The 22,268-nt window shown below is 28.5% G+C and overlaps 2 protein-coding genes across 2 annotated transcripts in view; one reads left to right on the forward strand and one right to left on the reverse strand.

Annotated features, from left to right (window-relative positions):
- The window catches only part of Sol1, a 74,563-nt gene that overhangs the window by 19,513 nt on the left and 32,782 nt on the right, over positions 1 to 22,268 (forward strand). The gene's annotated exons all lie outside the window — the stretch shown is intronic.
- LOC135964088 (fatty acyl-CoA reductase wat-like) lies at positions 5,976 to 21,192 on the reverse strand. The gene is made up of 8 exons (XM_065516156.1): positions 20,865 to 21,192; positions 16,528 to 16,640; positions 16,155 to 16,406; positions 7,904 to 8,165; positions 7,225 to 7,426; positions 6,923 to 7,165; positions 6,609 to 6,866; positions 5,976 to 6,247 (listed from the first exon to the last, which is right to left on the reverse strand). Exons 1-8 carry the CDS (start codon positions 20,959 to 20,961, stop codon positions 6,154 to 6,156), a joined length of 1,521 nt encoding a protein of 506 aa, XP_065372228.1. The 5' UTR covers positions 20,962 to 21,192; the 3' UTR covers positions 5,976 to 6,153.

Below are 22,268 nucleotides of genomic sequence, written 5' to 3' on the forward strand. Positions count from 1 at the left end.
ATCTTAATGTTTATACCAACATTTGTGAGTATCGGTCCATAATTCACCCAACTCTCAATATAATCCCTATATCAAAAAAATTATTACCATAATATTTTTAATGTCATTTTCTGAGAGGGACCTTGTATGGGGACTAGGGACAAATGTCCCTGTCCCGGCATACTTTACAGCATAGCTGTTAATTTTGGATTACGATTAGTAATCAATTAGATTACATTTGAAAAATAATTTAATTGATTATATAATTCTCCTTAGAACATTTTCTGATTACTAATTAATTACGATTACAAATAATCTAAAAGTAATCAAGATTATTTTCGATTGTTATAGAATAATCAAAAATAATCCGACTACTTTCAATAACACTGTCCAACAAATTGAGATTTTTTGATTAGAACAGAATGGGACCCTATAATTCTGAAAGGGCATGTAGAGTAGATAATTTTTGTAGAATGAACTTATAGTCCAGCTGGTCTGAATTTTTTTTACAGTGGGTCAAAATTTTAATTTTTTGGTCGAAGGGAGCATGATACTAAATGAAAAAAATGTTTTAAATGTCTGAGAGAATTTTTATTGTCAGAGTTATATGGTGGAATTTTATGAGGATCATTTTGTGAAAGATCTTAACCCTCTATCTCCTTTCTTTAGGGGTCAATTTAAACCTTTTTTCGAGAAAATCAAAAAAGTCCTTTCAAAAAGGACATTTAATGATTAAAATATTCCACGAAAATGTTTGTCGGGAAATTTTAGAGGGGTCACCAAAGATGTAAATAATGCTCTTGAGTCTCACATTTTTTAAAAAAATCGCCAAAAATCCATTTATGGTCCGAATGAGTTGAAGTTTAAAATATAAATAGTTCTTAAGAAGATCTACAAAAAACACGCATACATACAGCGAGTCTCAAAAGTGAGTAAACAACAAAAATTATTTGATTTTTTTTAAGTTAATGAAAATCCTAAATCTATTCATCGATTAAAATTTAAAAATTTCGGTTTGTTGGAGATTGGGTTGAAAAATAGATTCGGTTCTGAAAAACAAAGATTTAAGTCGGATTATAATGATATTCATGATCATAAAAAACCGGAAAAATTGAGGTTGTGTGTATGTAAGTTATCTCTTTTGGTTCAAGAGATATTTAGGTTTATTTATTAATTTTTTTTTAATTCCGCTCGATCTTTTTTTTTAGATAAAGTAGTCCTATGGAGGCTCGAAATTTTTTTTGAATATCTTTTATATTTGCTATGAAATTCTGAATAAAATCGATAATCCTGGTATGGATATTATAGCCAAAAAACAAAAAAAAAAATTTGGGATTTTTAAGAACTGTTTTAAGAATTGCGGGATTCCTGATAACAAATTTCAAAATTTGTTATCATTAAAAAATATGCAAAAACAAAAATTTTGTTTTAATTTGAAAAATTTGTATCTTCGCGAAAACGCAATAAAAAGCATTTTTTGTCATATTTTTCAAAAAAGTATTCCATAAATTCAAAAACTGTTGTCTGTCAGTGTTATACTTTAATTCACATTAGTGTGCTCTTAATGCAAATTAACTAAAAAGTTAAAAAATTACATTTTTGAATTTTATAACTGAAGAATTGAACTTTGAACGTTTGAAAGAAATGTGATTTATTCATAAAATGTTTAAGGAAAAATAACATCAAATATAATTTTGTGCATATACTCTTTTCAATATGACGTCTTAATCATATTTTTGGACCGGAAGGGATATATTTTTGTTAATTTTCGGGAAATGTTTGATGGGAATTTCTTCATAAGTTTTCTTCTAAAAGTTACAATTTTCAGATTCGTTTCGATGGTCAATTTGTTGCTAATTGAATCATTCTATTATATCCATAGATAATTCGGTTCTAGCAACAGATAGTCAGTTGGCAAAAAAGTATTACTGTTGAAATAACCGATTTTTTTTCATTCAACACAAGCCACAGCAGAAATAATTTGGTTATTAAGAATGAATCTATTTTAAAGTTTATACTCTTAAAGGAATTATTACGATGCCTAACATTACAACTTTTAGGGATATTCAATGAATATTATTCATATTTAGAGAAAATAATAACAATAATAGTGGTTCAAATTTATTTATCTACAATCAGATATGAAAAATGTCTCTGACTACGCATGTTTTATAGATTTAACATAGTCGAAATTCTTAAGTTTTTTAATTAAACAAAGAATTTATTGATTTTATACTGATTAAAACTACGACTGTGATAATACCGATAAAATGCCACTATTAAATTAGAAACCCTTATAAAGGCTGGACCAACATTGTACAACCAAATATAGTTATTTTATACTTCTTTTAAAACACTTGTGCAATTATAAGTCAATTTATCGATCAATGGTTTAATTTAGTGTTAAAAAATTCCCGGGAATGAAACGATTTTTTAATTTCCTCCCGGGAATGAAGAAAGTCCGGGAAATTAGGAACCCTAATCTAGAGTCAAAAATAATTTGATTTCGTTAAAATCGTAAATGAAAAATAGGAAAAATGTGGTTTTCTGTCCGCTTTGGGACGATTCTCCCCATTACAACATTTATATTTATTTATAAAATTTAGTTGCATTGACAAAAACTGAATTCATGTAAATTTCCAACATAGTATGCTTAAATTTACACATATTGTGCAAGTTTACATGAAAACTTACTTACTTAGTAGTAAATTTACATGCATTTTTTAGAGTGTGAACAATACAACTCTGAAAGCTATGAGTAGTTAGTTTTTGGTATTGAGTAACGAAATTTATAAACAGTATTGATTACTGAGTACCGATACTCGATATACTTTCACACCATTAGTAAACAATGCCGGTTTCTTAACATTTTATTTACATATAGCAATAACTCATTTTTTTCTTACATCAATTAAATATATTTGATCATATTATTTTAATACCATCAATTAATTTTAAATGAATTTAATCAATTATTACAACAGAATTCAATGGCATACAATGTTAGTTATATACATATTAAGTAAATTATACTATTCATAGAAATTCAATGTTAATACCAAGTGTAATTTGAACCACTAAAATTCATAACAAGTTCGTTAACAATTATTGAACAGTTATACTGGTTTGATTAAGTGTAAAAGGTGAAAAATTAAAAAAATATCTGAACACTTATTGTTAGCCTTGGTATTGAACAAATCTATATGTCTTGAATCAAAAATCATAGCAAAACCTAATGCTGAATCAAAGTCAAAAACATTTCATTGATAAAAATAATAAAAATCTGAAAATTTTGAACTAAAATCATGTATTATAATTATAAAGACATTTTAGGGTACAACTATATTCGCTTCAGCCCCATAATAAATTAATAGACATTGTTTCTAATCATATTTAATATAAATAAATTCTCTGAAATTTTACTTTTGCAAATGTAAAACTCATTAAGGTTTTAACTTTTAAAAATCTTCATTGATCATTAGAGATAAACGTGTTGAATGTTTGATTGACGGAACGTTGAATAAGTAAACAATAAATTAAATAAATTACAGGGGAAAAACATTTTTAATAATGCTTGTAGAATTTTGATATGAAATTAATGCAAAACTTGATTAATAATAACTTGTATTCATATCGAAAAAAAATTCTAAAACAAATAAGATTAAACGGTGGAAAAAATTACAATTATTAGGAAATGGCTTATAATAAACTATTGTTAATACAGATTTTAGTTAAATAGAAGCTAGTGCCCACAAATACTTAAAGGTTTCTTTAGAATATACAACTATGTATTTAAAACTTCCGATAGAAATTTAGTGCTGTTTTCATAATACATACAAGCGAATAACAAAACAAATGTAAAATTTCCACTCAAAGTACTCGCTTGTATTATAAAAACAGCACATTAATGTTATGACTATAATCGTCATGTTTTTGTATATTTATTTAAATACTTTGTTATTCTTTTTTTTTAATTAAATATTTAAATGTCTAATTAAAATTTGAATTATTATATATACAAAGGGTCGGAACTGTCTTGACCTAATCGTATGTGTATAGGTTTGCACAAAACCTTGGTATGAAGTTGCCTGTTAAATAATATATTTAGATATAGTGTTCTTCTTAATGTAAGTGTCAATTAACCACCATATAGTAGACACAAAAAACCCAGTCATGTCTTATACATTTTTAATTTATTAGCTAACGTTAGGGTTTCTAATATATTTTCTTTTATCGGGAAACGATATTTCTACATAATGTTTCATACGTTTGCGACATATTTGTAGGTCTTCTCGTGTTCTCTCCGTGTTGTAATTGTTTTTAATCGTTATCTGAATATTTGAGTCCTATCAACAGACAGACAGACGGAATGGCATAGGTACTATCTATCATAGAATTTAGTTTGGATCCAGAATATATAGGTGAACACACTTTTGAAATTGATGTCTTCCGATCGGGATGAAGCTAGTCCTATTGGATAGTAATTTAGACATAATTTTTTAAAAAGATCGGTTAAGAACTCTCTGAGTTAGAGAGGGTCAAAATTTTACATTTAGGCCAAACTGGTGTTTCTTCTCAAAAGCAAGCTTGGGACATTTCCTTTAAGACCTATTTGGTCCCTTAGTGATATGCAGGTTGGATATCTATCAAAATAAATGATTTGTAACTCAAAACATATAATTTTTGCAAAATGCGAGTGGGTTATATAGCAAAATAAATGTTTTGTAACTCAATATATACAATTTTTGATTTTTTTTTTTGGCAAAATCAAAATTTTTTTTGACTTTTTTCAAAATGGACCCATTTTAAAACTTTTTTTTGCTCAAAAGAAAGCTTAGGTCTATTCCTTTAAGAGATTTTTGGTGTCTTAGTGGGATGCGAGTGGTCTTTATTTACAAAAAATTACTTAAAAATGCGGAATTTTCTCAAATTTGAAGCTTTTATTTTGAAATATTTGTACAATATAAATTTATTTAAAGTATTGGCCATTGTTAGCTATGACCTTTCCCTATATTTCTGGTAACATATGGATTCCGAGCCAGAGAGATTGTTCTGCATCGATCGAAACTTAAGGCGGGTGAGACAAAACTTCCCAACCACTTCATTCTAAATACTTTTTAACGTGTATTGCCTAATGTGAGCAAATATTACGGTTTCATGTTTGGCCGCATATTCAGGGCATTTTTCGTCAAATGCTGGCTTCAAACGGATCAGTTGCATTCAGTACAGGTTCCCTGTGATGGTCTGGTCAGATTTCAGCAACTCATAATAGATGGGAGACTTTTGTTCCCAGCAAATACATAGGATTACTTTAGCGCTATCTATATTTGGCTTTGATGTCGATTCGGTTGGTTGTGCGGACTTCATGTACGATCTCTTACACTTCGGGTTATTGGAATAGATCAATTCTACATCGCATTAATGATTCGGTGTAAAAATTATTTTCTTTTATAGCGTTCAAACAGCAATTCGGACATGCAAAATAGTCTTTCAATGTCTCTCGACCCAGTTTCCCTGCTTCGGATGAATCCTGCTGCTCGCAAAAATTTTGAAATTTCCTGATGGAGTAGCTCCCAATGATTTAGCAAGCTCTTGTTGAGTCAGGCAACAATCTTCATAGAGTTTTATCTGGGCGATTTTTGTCTTCCGTGTCAAAATCACCACTTCTGAACCGATCACACCATCTCTCGCACTTTAATTTTTATTTTTAGATTTAAGATTTAAAGCAAAACGTCCCCCATATGCCGCTTTGTTGGCACAAAATTCGACATTTTCGAAGCAAAAAATGTAAATTGTATTGTAAATTCCGCATTTTTAAGTCATACACCCAATAAAAATTAAAATTTTTTTTTTTGGTAATAGCGTATCCAATTCTATCTTTTTTAAATATATCAATACACTAATGAAATTAAATTTCTGTGCAAATTCAGATTATTTTGAAAAGTTTGAAAGTTTGTCTTTCTTATCTCCTTTGCAAAGCAATCAGTCAATTTAACTTAATATTTTATCATACAAATCTTTAAGCAATTATTTTTATTGCAACATTTTAATTTTTTATTTAATCAATTCGATAATTCTTCTAAACCATTTATGATTTTTATTATAAAAACCCTTAGAAATAAATTATAACTACTATTTTTTTTACAAACAAAAATTAAAAACTAATTACTAAAACTAAGAGAGGAAAATGAATTTCAAAGTAATCCATAACAGCCACAGAACTCCAACACATACCAAAGTCTGAACAGTACAATGAGCAAAATATAATCTGTGAAAGGTGAAGGAAAGAATTTCAATTAAAATTAATTCTAGCATTTAATTTTTAAAGCGACTGATTGCAAATATTAAAAAAAGTGATTTAAGTAATTTGATTTTTTATTTATAAAAAAGCATTTAAAGCAAAATTTCCATACAAAATTTGATTTTAAAGCGTTGTTTAAATTTAAAAATTGTTTATTAATACGGGGGTAAGCATATAAAGTTTTAAAATTGTATTGCTTTTTGTTTTGAGTTAGAAACTAAAACTTTTAAATTCAATTAAAAAATCAAATATTTTTCAGTATTTGCGAATTCATGTGATTTTCGTTTATCAAACTCCTTAAATTAGAATAAATTTTGGTCAAACTCACCTCCTTAATAATTTCTTGGCTTTGGGTATAGTATCCGGTTCATCCTTGGCCAAAAATCTCCTTAAACCAAACAAACTATTGTAAAAATAATCGCTCCAATTTAAGGATTTCATATCAAATTTAAATAGTTTTTGATCTTCGGGACTCATACACTTCCACAATTGTTTTGCATTCGTAGTATCGAAAGTAAATTCATTGTCTAGGAAATAACGCAACAAACCACATTGCATATGAATCTTTTTGTAAGCCTTGGTCATTCTGTAAATAAAAATTATGAACATTAACTTCTCAAGAAATCTGTTCCATAAACATACCTCGGTTTCTTGCCGATAATTAACAGCAGAAAATCAATCAAATAACCGGGCACAGTGTGATAAACAAAACATAAAAATTTATAATACCACATATTGCTGGCGAATATTAGAAATGGATACCAAATCATGGTGGACAAGGGAATTTTAACACCATGCAATTCCACATACTTCTTATAGGCGCCCCATTCTAAAAGATTCGATTCATCGGGCACCAAACTGTAAATCGGAGGATCCTTGGATGGTCTAAAATTTAAATATTAACTAAATTGAGGAATTAAGAAAAGCTTAAAACTGCATTTTACATTTGTTTAACGGCAGTTGCTGTATACCAACCACAGGCTAACATCATATTGGCACAAAAATCTACTGGCACTAAACCCGCTTTATTTGTGGCACAACCATACATGACCCTTAGAACACCATAGGCACTGCCATACAGCACACTCATGGGTCCATATAAGTTATCTATCCAACCGTTCAAAGGTTCATCACAAGTGGGCAAAACTACAAAGGGAACATAAATATGATATAAAATGATGTGTTTGTATTTGCACACGGAGAAAAAATATAGTCGTGCATGTTTACTGCAATCATTTCAACATTTTTACAAGTTTTTTTAACAATATTATAGTTACAGTAATTATTTATAGGATTTTGGGAACCAAAATATGGTTAACTTAAGATTCAGATGATTGTAGCAATCATATATAATCATGTTTGTGACAACCAATTTTTTTATGAAGGATTTACCATTATAAAAATGGTTGTCACAAACATATACTTGTTTACTACAATCATATGTATGATTACTGCAATCATGTGAATGATAACTTAAACATATTATGGTTACCACAATCCTATAAATAATTACTTTAACTATAATATTGTTAAAAAACTTGTAAAAATTTTGAAATGGTTACAGTAAACATGTACAACTATATTTTTTCTCTGGGTGTGTATTGTAACAAAATGTGATCTTACTTATTCCTGGTCTAAATATACATATTGGCAATGTATTGGCCTTGGTTAATACTGCCTCTTCAGCCAGTGATTTTGTATAGCAATAGGTATTGGGAAACTTTCCCACCAACTCACTTTCCATGCGATCCAATATTTTATCACCCAGTACATCTTGGATTTGAAGTAATTTATCACTGGTTATGCCCATGTGTTCGGTATAGTAGGTTTCGCTGGCATTAAATACCAAACAATTGGCAAATGCCGAGGAGACATGAACAAAGGACTGGAATAAAAATGAGTAAAAGTAATATTAGTAGCTGGCTTACTATGAATTCCTATGAATTAAAGTTAAAAACAATGCGAATTATTATATGTTGTATGCTATTGAGTTTCTCTAAATTGTATCGATGTTTTTCAGTATAGAAGTCAGGACATGTTTTTCTAATGGATTATTGGGAGTATGACTTAAAAATGGGGGAATTATAATAGATGACGTATCTTTTGAACGCGGTTTTTGTTTTTAATAACTTTTATGTCATTTTGAAGGGTATATATCTGTCATTTATTCTCTCTTAGTTATTATAGTGTGAACAACAACAACGTTTTGTTTTTTTTTTTGCTTCGAAAATGTCGAATTTTGTACCAGCAAAGAGTCATATGAGGGCAGTTTTGCTTTACTTTACTTCTATAATTAAAAAAATGTGCCGCTAAATCACACCGATTGCTCACCAAAGCTTATGGCCGCTTATGCGGTTCAGCAGTTTTGATCTTGACACGGAAGACAAAGATCGCCCAGTCCAGCCAAAAAAATTTGAAGATTAGGAACAGTGTTGCCAGTTTAGCCTTTTTGAGGCTAGATTTAGCCTTTTTATTTACACTTTAGCCTCGAAATTTTGGTTTTAGCTTCGTGGCTTTTTTCTAGCCATTTTTTAATTTCAAAATAGCCTTTTTTGAAATTAAAAAAGGCGAAAAAATTCGAGACTAAATAGTAAATAAAAAGGCTGAATTTATATTAGTAAGCCATTTTCATTTTAATTTATTACTGTTTTTCATTTATCTTTTCAACTTACTTAAGAATTGTGCAGTATTAAAAGAACAAATAACAATTACCAATATCAAGTGCTTCAAAATGAAATAGAGTATTTTATATCTGAAAGCTAAAATATCTAGCAAATTCTCTTTCAAGGTATTTGATTCATTATCGTATCCAATTGAAAATAATACGACAAATTAAATTAATTTCAATTAATGCAACAAAGATTACAATATCAAAACTCTTCTCAAAATCGAATTTTATACGTTGATAATACACTTGAAATAGTAAAACCAAAAAAATATATTATGTCATATTGATAGTGAAAAATTAAACTGCTAATGAAATTACGAAGATTAAGGCAGAATATTTTAAAATATAAAGGGACAAATATAGGACTAACAATGTCCATTTTCTGATATGGTTAATCAGTATTTAACTTTTTAGTACTTCCTTTAAGTAATGCCGATGAATTTTTTTAACATATTTTATAATTTTTTATTTAAAAATAAATATAAATTTTTAATTTATAATAATTTAGCTTTTTTGGCTTTTTTTTAAAAGCGGTTTAGCTTTTTCTGGCCTTTTTTTGAGGTCAATATAGCTTCTTTTTTTGCCAGCTCCTGGCAACACTGATTAGGAATGAAGATTGTTGTAAAACTCAACAAATTTTATGACGATCAGTGCATAATTAGTCATAGTTTTTATATAAGGTCCTCATCCGAAAATAACTTTGTGCATTTTTTAATTTTTGTTTGAGCTTTTTCGTTCATTAGATTAAATCGTTAGTTATAATGAGTCATAAAAGTCAAAACAAACAAAAAAGTGTTCACTTTTGTATTTAAAATTTTTGCTAGAGATAAATTTTTCCACATTGCTATTAAAAGCTGAAATAGTACTGTTATAATATAAACTTTATTTAATATAATTTGGTTTTTAAAACTTTGTGTCTATTTCACGATTCAATGGAAAGTCAAATAGACTTTGTATCGCTTTTGTTTTTCTTAATATGTATTTTTATTAATTTTTAGAAAACAATTATTTATTAAAATTGTTTAAATATTTAATTACATGTGTTAACCTTTGTAATTATTATGTAAGTGGTTTAATTTTGGTTGAAGGTCAGTTGTAAAAATAAATAAAATTTGTAGTACATCTTTTAAATGTAGAAACATATCCATGGTTTATCTTAAGGCCAATAGTTTCATGCAGTTTTAAACGTTGGTTTAGTAAAGCTGTTGACAATGGTGGGTGGTGTTATATTATATTTAAACTTCTGTAGATTTCAATAAATTCAAATATGGGCAATTCCATCTCATCGTACGTGACATTTGTACGCCTATAGTGTGGAGTAGATTTTGCAAAAATAAGAGTACTTTAGATATTAGAGGGTACTTTATTTTAAAAAAAATAATACGAGCTTTCTAAACAGTATTGTCCAAAATATCGACCGAAATAAAGGTATATCGTACGTGAAATTAAACGGAAGTAATTTTGATCGTGAGTGGCGTTATGTTTTCTTTTAATTTCTTACACTAAATGAAATAGTTTTCCTTAACAATCCGTCATATTTAAATAAAAACAATCATTGGATGATTTATTTAAATAAAATTTAACATCGTACGTGACATACAGTACGCGACAGATTTTTCTCCTATAGTAAAACAATATTCGGTTTCAAAAAATTGGGAGCTTAGTTTTACGCCGCCATTTTAGCCTAAAACATACTAATTAAATTCAAAAATTAAATATAGTTAGTTTAAATTATTATTTTTGCACTTGAAATGTTTAATAATCTCTAAATACCTTCGCATAGTAATATTTTAGTGTTCTCTTCTATTCAAATCATGTTGAAAAAAGTTTCAGGGGCTTTTGTTTTTTCAGTCGTGGTTGTCATTCTCGTGGAGTTGCCCATAACTTAAACAAAAATTTGTATTTTCATAATTAAAAATTATTTATACAATAACGGAAACAGTTTATTTTACAATAAGATCAACAGAAAAATGTGGTAATAAATCTAAATCTTTTAAACTACTGGTCCGAACAGAACACAAATTTTTGCACGTGTTTTTGAACGATTTATCCATGTGTGATTCTCCATGGTGATTTGTTTGCCAAATCACCATGGAGAATCACACAGAGAAAAAATAAGGTTCGGCATGGTTACGACAACTACACTGTGTTCTTTGTAACAATATATTATTGTCGTACACATACATATAATTGTTATTTTAATTTAATTTCAACAATAGTTTAGTTATTGTAAACATTTGTATGTTCCTCGGAATTATAAATATGTGTATTTTTCACTGAAACATAATTATATTTCAAACTAGTTGATCGCCCCGGCTTCGCCCGGTAGCATTTACTAATGTTAGTTCTTCAAGTTTAAACTTAAAGCTGGTGGGCGTGAGTTGGAGAATATTCTCCAACTCACGCACACCAGCATGTTCTTATTTATTTGCAAATAAAATATCTAAATTTGCACTGCATACTTTAGGGAGCTTTTTTATTACAGTTGACTGGATTCACAAAAAAAGAATTTCAGAGTTTTACCCAGAATCTTTGAATTTTTTTTCTTTACAAACCATCTCCTAAAAATTTCGAATCGAATAAAAAGAAATCAGCCAAATCGCTCCAGCCATTCTCACGTGATGACATTAGATACATGGACCATTTCACTATTATATATATAGATGTACAACCGTTTAAACTTACAAATAAATATAATATCTTTAGTTTTTCTAAAGCCAACAACAAACAATTTCTGTGAATTCCAAAAATACGGTGAATGTTGAATGTGATAATTAGGAATTTATTACAATATATAAAACTAAAACCTATTAAAATTTAATTTTATATTCCCAAAACTAACGTTTAATAATAATATGACTACGTTGGATCATAATATGATTTCATTGGGTCATAAAATAAATACTTTCGGTCATATTAAGTTTGATTTGGATCATAATATAATTATTGCAGAACATATTGTAGATTTTGGTATTAACATATTAATGAATAACTTCAATAATATATGAATACAATAAAATTATTTAAACAAACTACACGACCTACACTATGATGTAAAATATTTAAAAATCAAATAAACTTTACTTTATTGTTTCCACCTCAGAAGCTAAATTGATTTGAACTGCAAATAATTATAAATGTAGCTAATTTGAAAAACACTTTGTAATAAATAATAAAAAAAAAAACAAAAATTAAAAAAATATTATGCAATCGACCACTTTTCCAATTTTCAATTTTTCGTTTACATAATTATTTTGCACACTATCTATGTACATATCAGCTGTTAAGCGTTCATCTACTGTCGTATTACAGAGTATGAATGCAAGTATATGTTGGTCCACTATATAGCATGTAAGTAGTATTATAGTAAGTAATACGCACACTTGATTGTTGAAAATAGCCAAAGTATAATTTGTGAAAAATAACTTGTAAAACTAGCCATAAAAAATAAATAAACAAACAAAAATATAATGTTAAAAGAAATTGTCTACTTTGGTATTTTGAAAATTGGCTTTTAGTTTTCATTTCAAACAAGTCAAAGTAATATTTTGTATTAAAGCATTTTCCTCCTTTTCTTTAGCTGTCTTGTTCAAATAGTATTGTAACAGTTGCATGTTACGTGATATTTTGTTGTCTTATAACCCATATAAACACTGGCCAATAGATATAAATGTACATACATATGTATATAAATGGTAATACATACTAAATACATACATATATGTATAAATATATCAAGTTTTACTTTTCTAACTCTGCTACACTGCGTTGCGAGGTATTATTTGCTAAGGTCAATAAGATGTAACATTTAAAAAAAATCGTTTAATTGGAGGATTTATTATTTCTGCGGATTCGTACTAAATGTACAAATATTCTGAACTGCATGACAACTTCGTAGTAGATGAGTCAGCTCCGATAGACTAAATATTGTGCTATCAATTTGAGGGTTGCGGGTTCTATTACCGGCACAAAGCTTCCCAGATTGTGTGTGTAAAAACTTTTAAAAAAAAATACATTTTTAATGGTTATTACCAGGAGTGTTTTTATGCACTAAATATGCATTAAAAGTGGAAAAATACAGTGCACTCGCGATAATATGAACTAATTAAAACCAGGCCAGTTCACTTTTGCAAGATTGTTCATATTTGCGAATGGCATCTAATTCCCATCTACAGCTAGGAAAATTCAAAAATGATTAAGCAGTTGAATTAGAATTTAGCAACTACCCTGTTGATTTAGATTTCAACTCTATGTAGATCAGAGACCGAAAATAACGGGTTCACTTTCATTTCAATAGTAAATTCTCATTCGCAGCCATTTGAAAATAATTTTTTGTGATATATCACTGAGAGAGTGATTTATTAGAGAACATTTTAGGTTACGGGCTGAGATCTAGACGAGTGATTTATAATTTATTTTTTTCGTAAAGGTTTATTATAAAAAGTAAGATAAAATAAATCAAAACGTTAAAAAACCACCCATTTCCAACCGTGGCGGTTGGCATTAAAAATATTATGATAAAAATTTTCGTTTCGCATAATTTTTTGGAAATCAAATATTTTTGATTAAATTTTCAGACCAAACAAACGAAATAGAGTAACTTTGGGTATTGTGGACTATGCGTCTAATGTGGACCAGTGTCTTTTTTCAGAAACTATTGAAGGTATGATAAAACTGATTTGTCGTACATTTTACAATTAGTTTGAAACAACAATTGCACATTTGCTTTCATGAGTAATTGATATGTTGGCTTTTTATTCTTGTATTGAAATTAACGCGCGTGCTCAACATTTTTTTCGGCTCAAGTAAGAAACAGAATTTGGTACAGTTACTTGGTAGAATTTAATGTTTGGTTGTTTTATATAATTAAAGTGGACACGTAGTTTTGCATATATTTGGTAAGAATTTAAGCAAATTTAGATTATTAGGTAAAAATAATTTTTTACCACTGTAACCCAAGTTCGTGTAATGTGGACCACTTAAATTACTTGATTATGTACTACTGGTCCATATTACCCGACAATAACTATGTACTTTGTAAGCAATCTGTCTAAGCCAAGAACGCGACTTTTTAGTTTGTATTAATAAAAATATATTGAAATTAAATTTTTTAATCATTCATGATTAGCTGGTTCATGAATTTTATGTATTAAATACTAGTCCACATTACCCTCATATAGTGGTCCATATTACCCTCCATTTTTTTAATGCTGGTTTTTGGGTTCCTTACAATATTTTCACATAAACTTTTTATCCTTTGACGGAAAAAATTTTCAACTGCAAAAACAATTAGAGAATACATTAGCTAATTTATTGCTTCACAACTTTTTTAATATCCATATATATTGTGGCCAAAATTTAGAAAAAACAAAACGGTAGTCCACATTACCCGAAGTTACTCTACTTAACACTGAAATCGATGAACAATAAAAACTGTGCTTTTTTCTCTTAAAAAACTGATTTTTACAATATTTTCAAATTAATATATTTATCTAACCACAGCATTCTGACGGCAAAGTTTTGCAAAAAAACATAAACGATTAAATCAAAAAATATAATTGCTTAGAAAAATGCCAAATAGATGCCAATAAACTATGTTTTAAAGACTATAGAAAAGGTGGTTAGTAAAGTGACCACTAAACCGTAAAGAGTTAAGGGCAAAAATAATAGTATTTACTATAAGAGAAAAATCTGTCACGTACGGTATGTCACGTACGATATTAAATTTTAGTTTTTAAAGAATCATCCAAAGATTGTTTTTATTTAAATATGACAGATTGTTTTGTTTTGTTTATTTGGGTTAGTGTAAGAAATTAAAAGACAACATATTTCTACATGTAACTCAAAATTACTTCCGTTTTATGTCACGTACGATATACCCTTTTTTCGCTTGATATTTTGGACAACAATGTTTCGAAAGAACTTATTACTTTTTTTTAAATATAGTACCCTCTGAATGAAACTTAAAGACCAAATTATTTTTCAGATACTCTTATTTTTGTAAAATCTATTCCACTATATAGGCGTACAAATGCCACGTACGATGACATGGAATTGCCCATATATCAGAAAAATTTATCAGAAAAGTTTATTTTTAATTTTTATTGTAAAAAAATTTAGAAAACATATTTTTTTTGCATTAAAATATGTCAAAAAGTCGAATATAGTCGGCATTGAATAAATAGCAAAAATCCAAAAATTAGACTATTCAAAAATTTAAAAAAGTCGAATGTTCTAAAGCTGAATTCACCCATGAGTTTCAGAAACATTTTTTGTTCGGAACAATTTTTTTTTATATGTAGTTTGACATTCTATTTTTGAGAGAGACTAACTATATATAAAAAAAAAATTTCCGAACAATAAATGTTTCAGAAACTCATGGGTTAATTCAGCTTAAAAGTCGACGTTTTGTTTCAACTACAGAACCCTAGTAATTACGTTCTTCAAATTAAATCAAATTAAACCATTAACGTTTTCTAGATATCAGCTTCCTATGACTTTTGAGAATAATAATTGTGTGTTCACCTGGTTAAGCGAATTTAATCGAGATCGTTCTTCGCTTCTGAATTCGTTTGAAATTAATGTTTCGGCTTTTTCTGTCTTGTTGGGTGTAGAAACGTAGATTTTTATGAGGAATTGTTAAAAATTAATACAAGTTTAGGAAACCACGTTTTTAAAATACAATAAAAATTACTGCTATTCACGTTTAGGTTTTACAGTTGGCCTGTGCCAAGTTCAAGTTTATTAAAATCAACTTTAATTCTTATGCGCTACATATACCCTGTATAGGGTTAATACAGGTTCGTACATTTATAAAATTTTTTGCAATCAGCATCGCATTTATAAAGACAAAAGACATGTTGTAGCTAAAAATTATATAAATTTAATAAATTAACTCCTGTTAGACTTGTTTTTAATATCCTTAGATGCATGCAACATGATACACACTTGCAGTGATTGCATCACTTTTGCTTTTTTTTTTTGGAAAATAAATCTTCCAATCTTTCTTAAATTTCATAAAATTTCCACATTTGTTTTGTTTTATTTTATTTTCATTTCTACTCATATAAACAAAAAATAAATACAAAAAAACAAATAAAACCATAACAAATGTGTTGTAAAATATGTGTTAATTCTTTGTTATTGTTTCTGCTGTTTGTTTGTTTGTACAAATAGAAAAAAATATTGTAATACCTGGTTACTTACTTTAAGTTTTTTCATTTCTTTTGCTAAATTTATTAATTCCACGGTTGCTTGCACATTTATTTTTGTAGCATTGCTCAGTGGTTCATTAAATCTGACTGTTGCTGCCACATGCATAACAATATCAACGTTTTCAATTAACTCTTTACGATCTTCCGCACTTGATATTCCCAAATTTGACAGTGTACAATCGCCAGCAATGGGTTTAATATATTTCATTGGATTCGGTTTGATGGTGCATAGTTTTTCAAAAAGCTGTAAAGACACAAATTATTATTGCTAATGAAATGTTTGTAATTTGATTTTTTTTGTTAACGTTTGGATTTATATTTGTTTGTTTTTCTTGTGGAAATTAATTGTATTGTTTTTTACTTACGGGATCTTTTAGGATTTTGCTGAAACGTTCATTGATATCGACGCCTGCCTTGGGTCGTGTTAATACATAGACCTTAGCCACATCGGTGGAACGTAAAAGTTTTTCAATTAACACTAAAATTAAGAGGAAAGAAAGATTAGATGGTTTATTAGAGTTAAATTAATTAATAGTACAATAGTATTCATGCACAACTGTTGAACAAATATTTGTATAAAATCTTTCGGTCTAAAGAGCCGATGCGACACGTGTTAAATATATTTGATTCGATTGGAATAATATTTTACAGATCATGTTATAAGAATCCAAAGGCTAATTCTAGGAGGAATTACGCTAAATAGTACTCTAGAGTACTCCAATATTGGAGATGTGTTCACAAAGTGTGTGTGAGATATTATCAACATTTTTTATTCTATTGAAAGACCAATCGATGCCATTATGTATGGAATATAATATCGTGCAAATGTCGACCGTGGCTTCGCTGGGTGGAGCGCATCAGAAATTTTTAATTTTCCATTACTCAGTCTGAATTTAAACAATGGCATGGGTTGTGTTTGCTTTGAGGACGGCTGTAGTTTGTGGCTTATTCGTGACTTAGAAAACACCACAAAAAAATGTTTAACAGTGAGGCACGTAGCGCTGTCCTGTTAAAACCACATGTCGTTGTATGTCCGTCTCTCTGTTGATGGCACGATAAGGCATGCTGAGAAGGATTTATGTCCAATGTTTAGTGTTAAAAATGTGCAAAATCGGATCAATCAAAAAATTTCAAAACAAGAAATAAAAATTTCAAAAAGAAATAAATCCACATATTTTTAACTTCATTAATAACAACATATCTTAAAGTACGGAGTAGTAGTTTTCTAATATTGTGTGCAGGAACAAATTTAATGTATGGAATACTGAGTACCCACATACATACTCACTACCTTCAGAATTCTAATACAAAAAAAATATCTAAATATAAAATCAGGAACATGATAAATGGTATTAAAATTGAACAAATTATAATATAAAGTCATAAAAAGTTTATTTATTTCTCATTTATTTATATGATTCATTTGTTATTCTCTACAAAAGTTTTCCGAAATTTCAAATTACCCAAGTACATCATCATCACTTTGTAATGAAAGCAATTAGCAAAAATGTCGCGTAATTTATAGTTAAATTTATTTATTGAGATCTTTTTCTAACGATCTTATATTGGAGGGTAAATGCTGTCTCATTTATTTGTCTAAATGATTTGATTATATCGGGTTAATTTTATTTAGATACTTGGAATTTGTTTTGTAAATAAGTTTAACATGAACTTGTGCTCAAATTATTTCTATAACTGTATAATTAAATTTTTATTATCAATTTGTATTAAGTAATTAAAAGAAAGGAAAACAAGTAATAAACTATTTAAATACACCAATTATTTATAAAAAAGGCTTTTGACGTACATATGTATATTAAAATGTACATTGTATGACTTGTGGAATTTTTTGTGAACTTAATTTAATTTACATTATATTAATGACTATAGGAAATATTTAGTAAATTTTTAAGATTTTAGGTGCTATTGTCATTGATTTATTTGGTGCTTATTTATTAAGTTTATGAAAATTATACAAAATTTCTCTAAATTTGACATTATAAATTGAAAGCTTCTGCACAACTCCTACATAATTTTGAAAGACATTTGGTACAAATCGTGACACATTTATTTCTATAAAAAATTAAAACACACAAGTTCAGATGGTATTGTTTTATGCTATTACATTATGAATACATTGTAAAATTACTAACCATTTCATAATTATTGGTTTGATTTTTTTTTCTCAAACTATATAAAAAATAGCAATGTCATGGATTTCTTGATTTGTTGTCATTTTTTAACTTGTGTATTTAATCTAAGCGAATGTTTTGATGTTTGCCTATATTTTAATTTGAATTCTACAAGTTTCAAAAAAAACTAATTTATTTTTCCCATTTTGATTAATCTGTTAAATACCAGATATTTTATAATCTATCTAAAGAGGGGTTTTTTAAGGCCTATACAACTGGAAATTGTAAAATATAACAGAAACAAGTAAGAAGGTATAGTCTGTATAGACCATATGATACCCTACACCGAGTGTATGATTACATAGTGCAACACGAAAAAAATAACCATATACGGACACCACTACGTGATAAAATACCCAAAAAAAGACCTGTGTCTTCCAGTTTTGCCCAAAGTCAAATTCGATTTTTTACCTTTTGTCCCCTGTTCAGGTCCATAGGTTCAAAATTCAAGGAAACAATCAACAACAAAAATGTACTTCCTAGGAATGATTCTTAACACCGTTTAGGTAGGTAAATATAAGTTAGTAAGAAAAAACTAAAAGAATTAAGTGTTTTCGGCCATAAACTATTAAATTATTATAAACTAAAGCATACTTTTAGGCAGCTCTAAAAAATTTATTTCGAATTTTTTAAAGTTTTTATCGATGTTGATCATGAAGATAAAGTTTTTTTGATTTTGTATGTTCACAATTTTTGTTGTTTATACAAGGGTTACAACTTTGCTCAAAAGGGATCAAAATTCCGAACGGTTTGCAAGACATGAGTCTGAGGAAATGATTACTTTTTTGCAAAAATTACACCGAGGCCCGAAATCTTTGAGGCCCATAAAAAAAGTGCATGCTTTTGGGCAAAACTGTGAGACATGGGTCTTTTTTCTTTGGTCTTTTATCACGTAGTGTGTCCGTATATGGTTATATTTCCATGACTCAAAAAATTACACACAGTGTTATAAATAGTTTTCTTTTAATATTTTTAAGATACATATTTATGCTCGATAAAATGATTTTCGGAACTGGGCCTTATATCAGAGCTATGACTAATTATGGACCGGTCGTCACAAAATTTGATGGAATGTTTTGCGCATATTTTATTTGGATTCTAACATATTTCAGAGATTTATGCACATTAATGAAATTTTCGAGAATGGTGCTTATATGGGAGCTACATATGTAACATTGTGGACCGATCAGTACTAAGTTTGGTAGTACGAGTTAAGCATATAATAACTATTTTCAGATATGGCAGATGTATGGGCTAGAAGTAATAATGGACCGATTCTAAACAAATTCAATAAAAGTTTGTGCCAAATTTTGACAATATTTTTACACGTTACAAACATCAGCATTAACCCAATATACCCTCCCCACTATGATGGTGTAGGGTATAAAAAGTAAATTGCAATCAAACAAATTTTTTTATTAGAAAGAATAACAATTTAAAATGATTTGGGACATATGACCAGCGCGGCTGTTCTTGACGAAGCACATTCTGAACTTCCAATTTTAGGCCACTTTTGCTGGTCGTATGTCACGAATAACACGAACAATGTTAGCCTCCAAGGCTTCAATTGTTAATGGTTTATCAGCATAAATCAGTTTCACGAATATCTGGAAGTTGTTTATTGCATAGATATATAATGGTTTCATTTATCTGAACCATAATATTTGGTATTGCATTATAGTAAAATTATTGGTCTTTGATATGGTTTTTAACAATGCTTAGATTTTAAAGTGATTCAAAAAAAAACGAAAAACTAAAAAAAGAGAATCATTGCGTATTGTTATGAACCTCCTCATATATTTAAATGTTTATTTTTGTTATATTGCTTTAATAATTTCGATATAATATGATTAAAAAATTTGGATTCACTTAATCACACTTAAGCCTGATTTGTGATTGAAAATTTGCAATTACTTGTGATTTTGTTCGCCTACAGCCCCATTAACAAGTAACAAGACGTCGAACACGAACAAATCACACTCACAAATCACCCGTGTGTGGGCAGCTTTAAGGAGTAATATAATGTTTAATTTTTTACAGCGATTTGTATTAATTTATTTTTAAATCATGTGATTTTATTATCCTTAATTTATGTATTTTAGTGTTTGCAAACAAGCTAGTTTCAACATTATATTACGCATTTACACCTGATTAAAAAAACGCTTTCCTTAGTTTTGATCCATTGAACTTGACATACATATTTTAAATCACTCATACGTCATTGCTATTAAAAAATTTATTTATTTTAAAAATTATTATTTTCAATAATAATTTTGTTTTTGTACGAACTAAGAAGTTATTTTGTTGTCAGTTCTTAATTTACTTATTTAATTTTTTTTGTTTATTTTAATTGCAGTCATTCATTATGGATTTTTATTCATTTCATTTTTTCCATTCACATCTAATTACATATTTTTAAACACACTTTCAAGATTATTCTATTTTCGTTACTAAATTACTAATTAGTTTTTTTTTTTGTTTGCACATTTTTTTTTAATATTTCAACACACCTTTTCCTAAAAATCCGGTACCGCCTGTCAAAAATACAACTTTGTTTTTATAAAAGTTTTGTATATTGGTTTCCATTTGTTGTTGTTTAGTTTCCATTATTATTTATTCTTGTTTACTGTTATAGTTTTGTTTTATTTTTTTTTCTAATATTAATATATTTCAAAACCGATTGCACTTGTTGCATTAACAAAATATTTTATAAATAAAAAATCTAATTTGCAACTATTTCCGTAAATAGCGCACGCGCGTATTTATTACAATATGAACCTGGCTGGCGTAACACGAAAGAAGAAATGAACACAAACAGTTCCGCTTCACTTTATATCACAAATAAAATCCCAATGTTCGTTGATAAAGGCTTTTATATGCAAAAAATGCATTGAAATAACATTAGTTACATACATATGTATGTAGTATATGCTGGAAATGTTGGAGTGCGAACCGAGCTTCAAGTGTGTGGAAAAAATAAGCAGCGCGTATACGCCACCGAGCTACAGAAGTATTTACAGTGTATATTTTACACAGCCTCCCGTTAACAACAAATGTAAATAAATAAATGTATGAATTGTTGTAATATTTTTGTTGGCATCAGAAACAAACTGAAAACAAATAATGTTACCAACCAAATAAACAAAAACAAGCTAAACGACAAACAGCAACTAACTATTCATTCATACCACTCTAAGCCAGTCAAACATCAGTCAAACTCAAACCAAAATGTCGGGTTGTAAGCATCCACTGTTTGCTAATTATTACTAATTGGAGGAGACAGTATTTTATTTACTCTGTACATATTTAGTGAATGCAGTCAGTCAGTTATATAGCAAGTAAGTAGCACGAGTACTAGGAGTCTTCTTTCTAGTAATGGTTTACTCATTCACTCATTTTATCTAAATTGTTGCTATCTTTACAGTTTTCGAAAAACAATCACGTTTTTCTACAGATAGTTTAATGTAGTAGTTCTTAGCAGTGGTGAATATATTTAGTAAAGTACTTTAGCTTACAATTAAAAATGAAAAAAAAAAACAATAAATACGTAAATCTAAATAAAAGGAATTTTTTAAGCCCGATAGAACTTACGAAATGATTAACTGTCAAACGAACTGCGCTCTCTGGCAAATAATCATGAATAAATTGATGTTAAATTATACGAATTTACTTTGGAAATCAGTCATCAATTTGTTTGTTAATAAACTAAATTGGCGCATATGGAAAGAGACCAATCCACAACAGACCCTATACAGACTGCATTTTTCTTGTTTTCTTTTTTTTGTATGAATTTTTTGTTTGAAAATATGGATGACATTGATCTGGGCGAGCTGTCAACAGGATTTATTGAAATCAAAATTTGGCCATAACCTGATTTCGAGGAATGGGTCTCCAAGGGCAATTTGATAAATTTG

This window comes from Calliphora vicina, chromosome 1 (assembly GCF_958450345.1).
Source record: "Calliphora vicina chromosome 1, idCalVici1.1, whole genome shotgun sequence".
In the NCBI taxonomy this organism is placed as follows: domain Eukaryota; kingdom Metazoa; phylum Arthropoda; class Insecta; order Diptera; family Calliphoridae; genus Calliphora; species Calliphora vicina.

Bases quoted from the DNA above. Each gene is read 5' to 3' on its own strand.
- LOC135964088 (XM_065516156.1), bottom strand. From the start codon at position 20,961: ATGGAAACTAAACAACAACAAATGGAAACCAATATACAAAACTTTTAT. The intron at 16,641-20,864 runs GTGTGTTGAAAT...TCTTAATTTTAG, and splicing joins TACCGGATTTTTAGGAAAAG to TGTTAATTGAAAAACTTTTA. The intron at 7,427-7,903 runs GTAAGATCACAT...TTCCCTTTGTAG, and splicing joins TATATTTAGACCAGGAATAA to TTTTGCCCACTTGTGATGAA.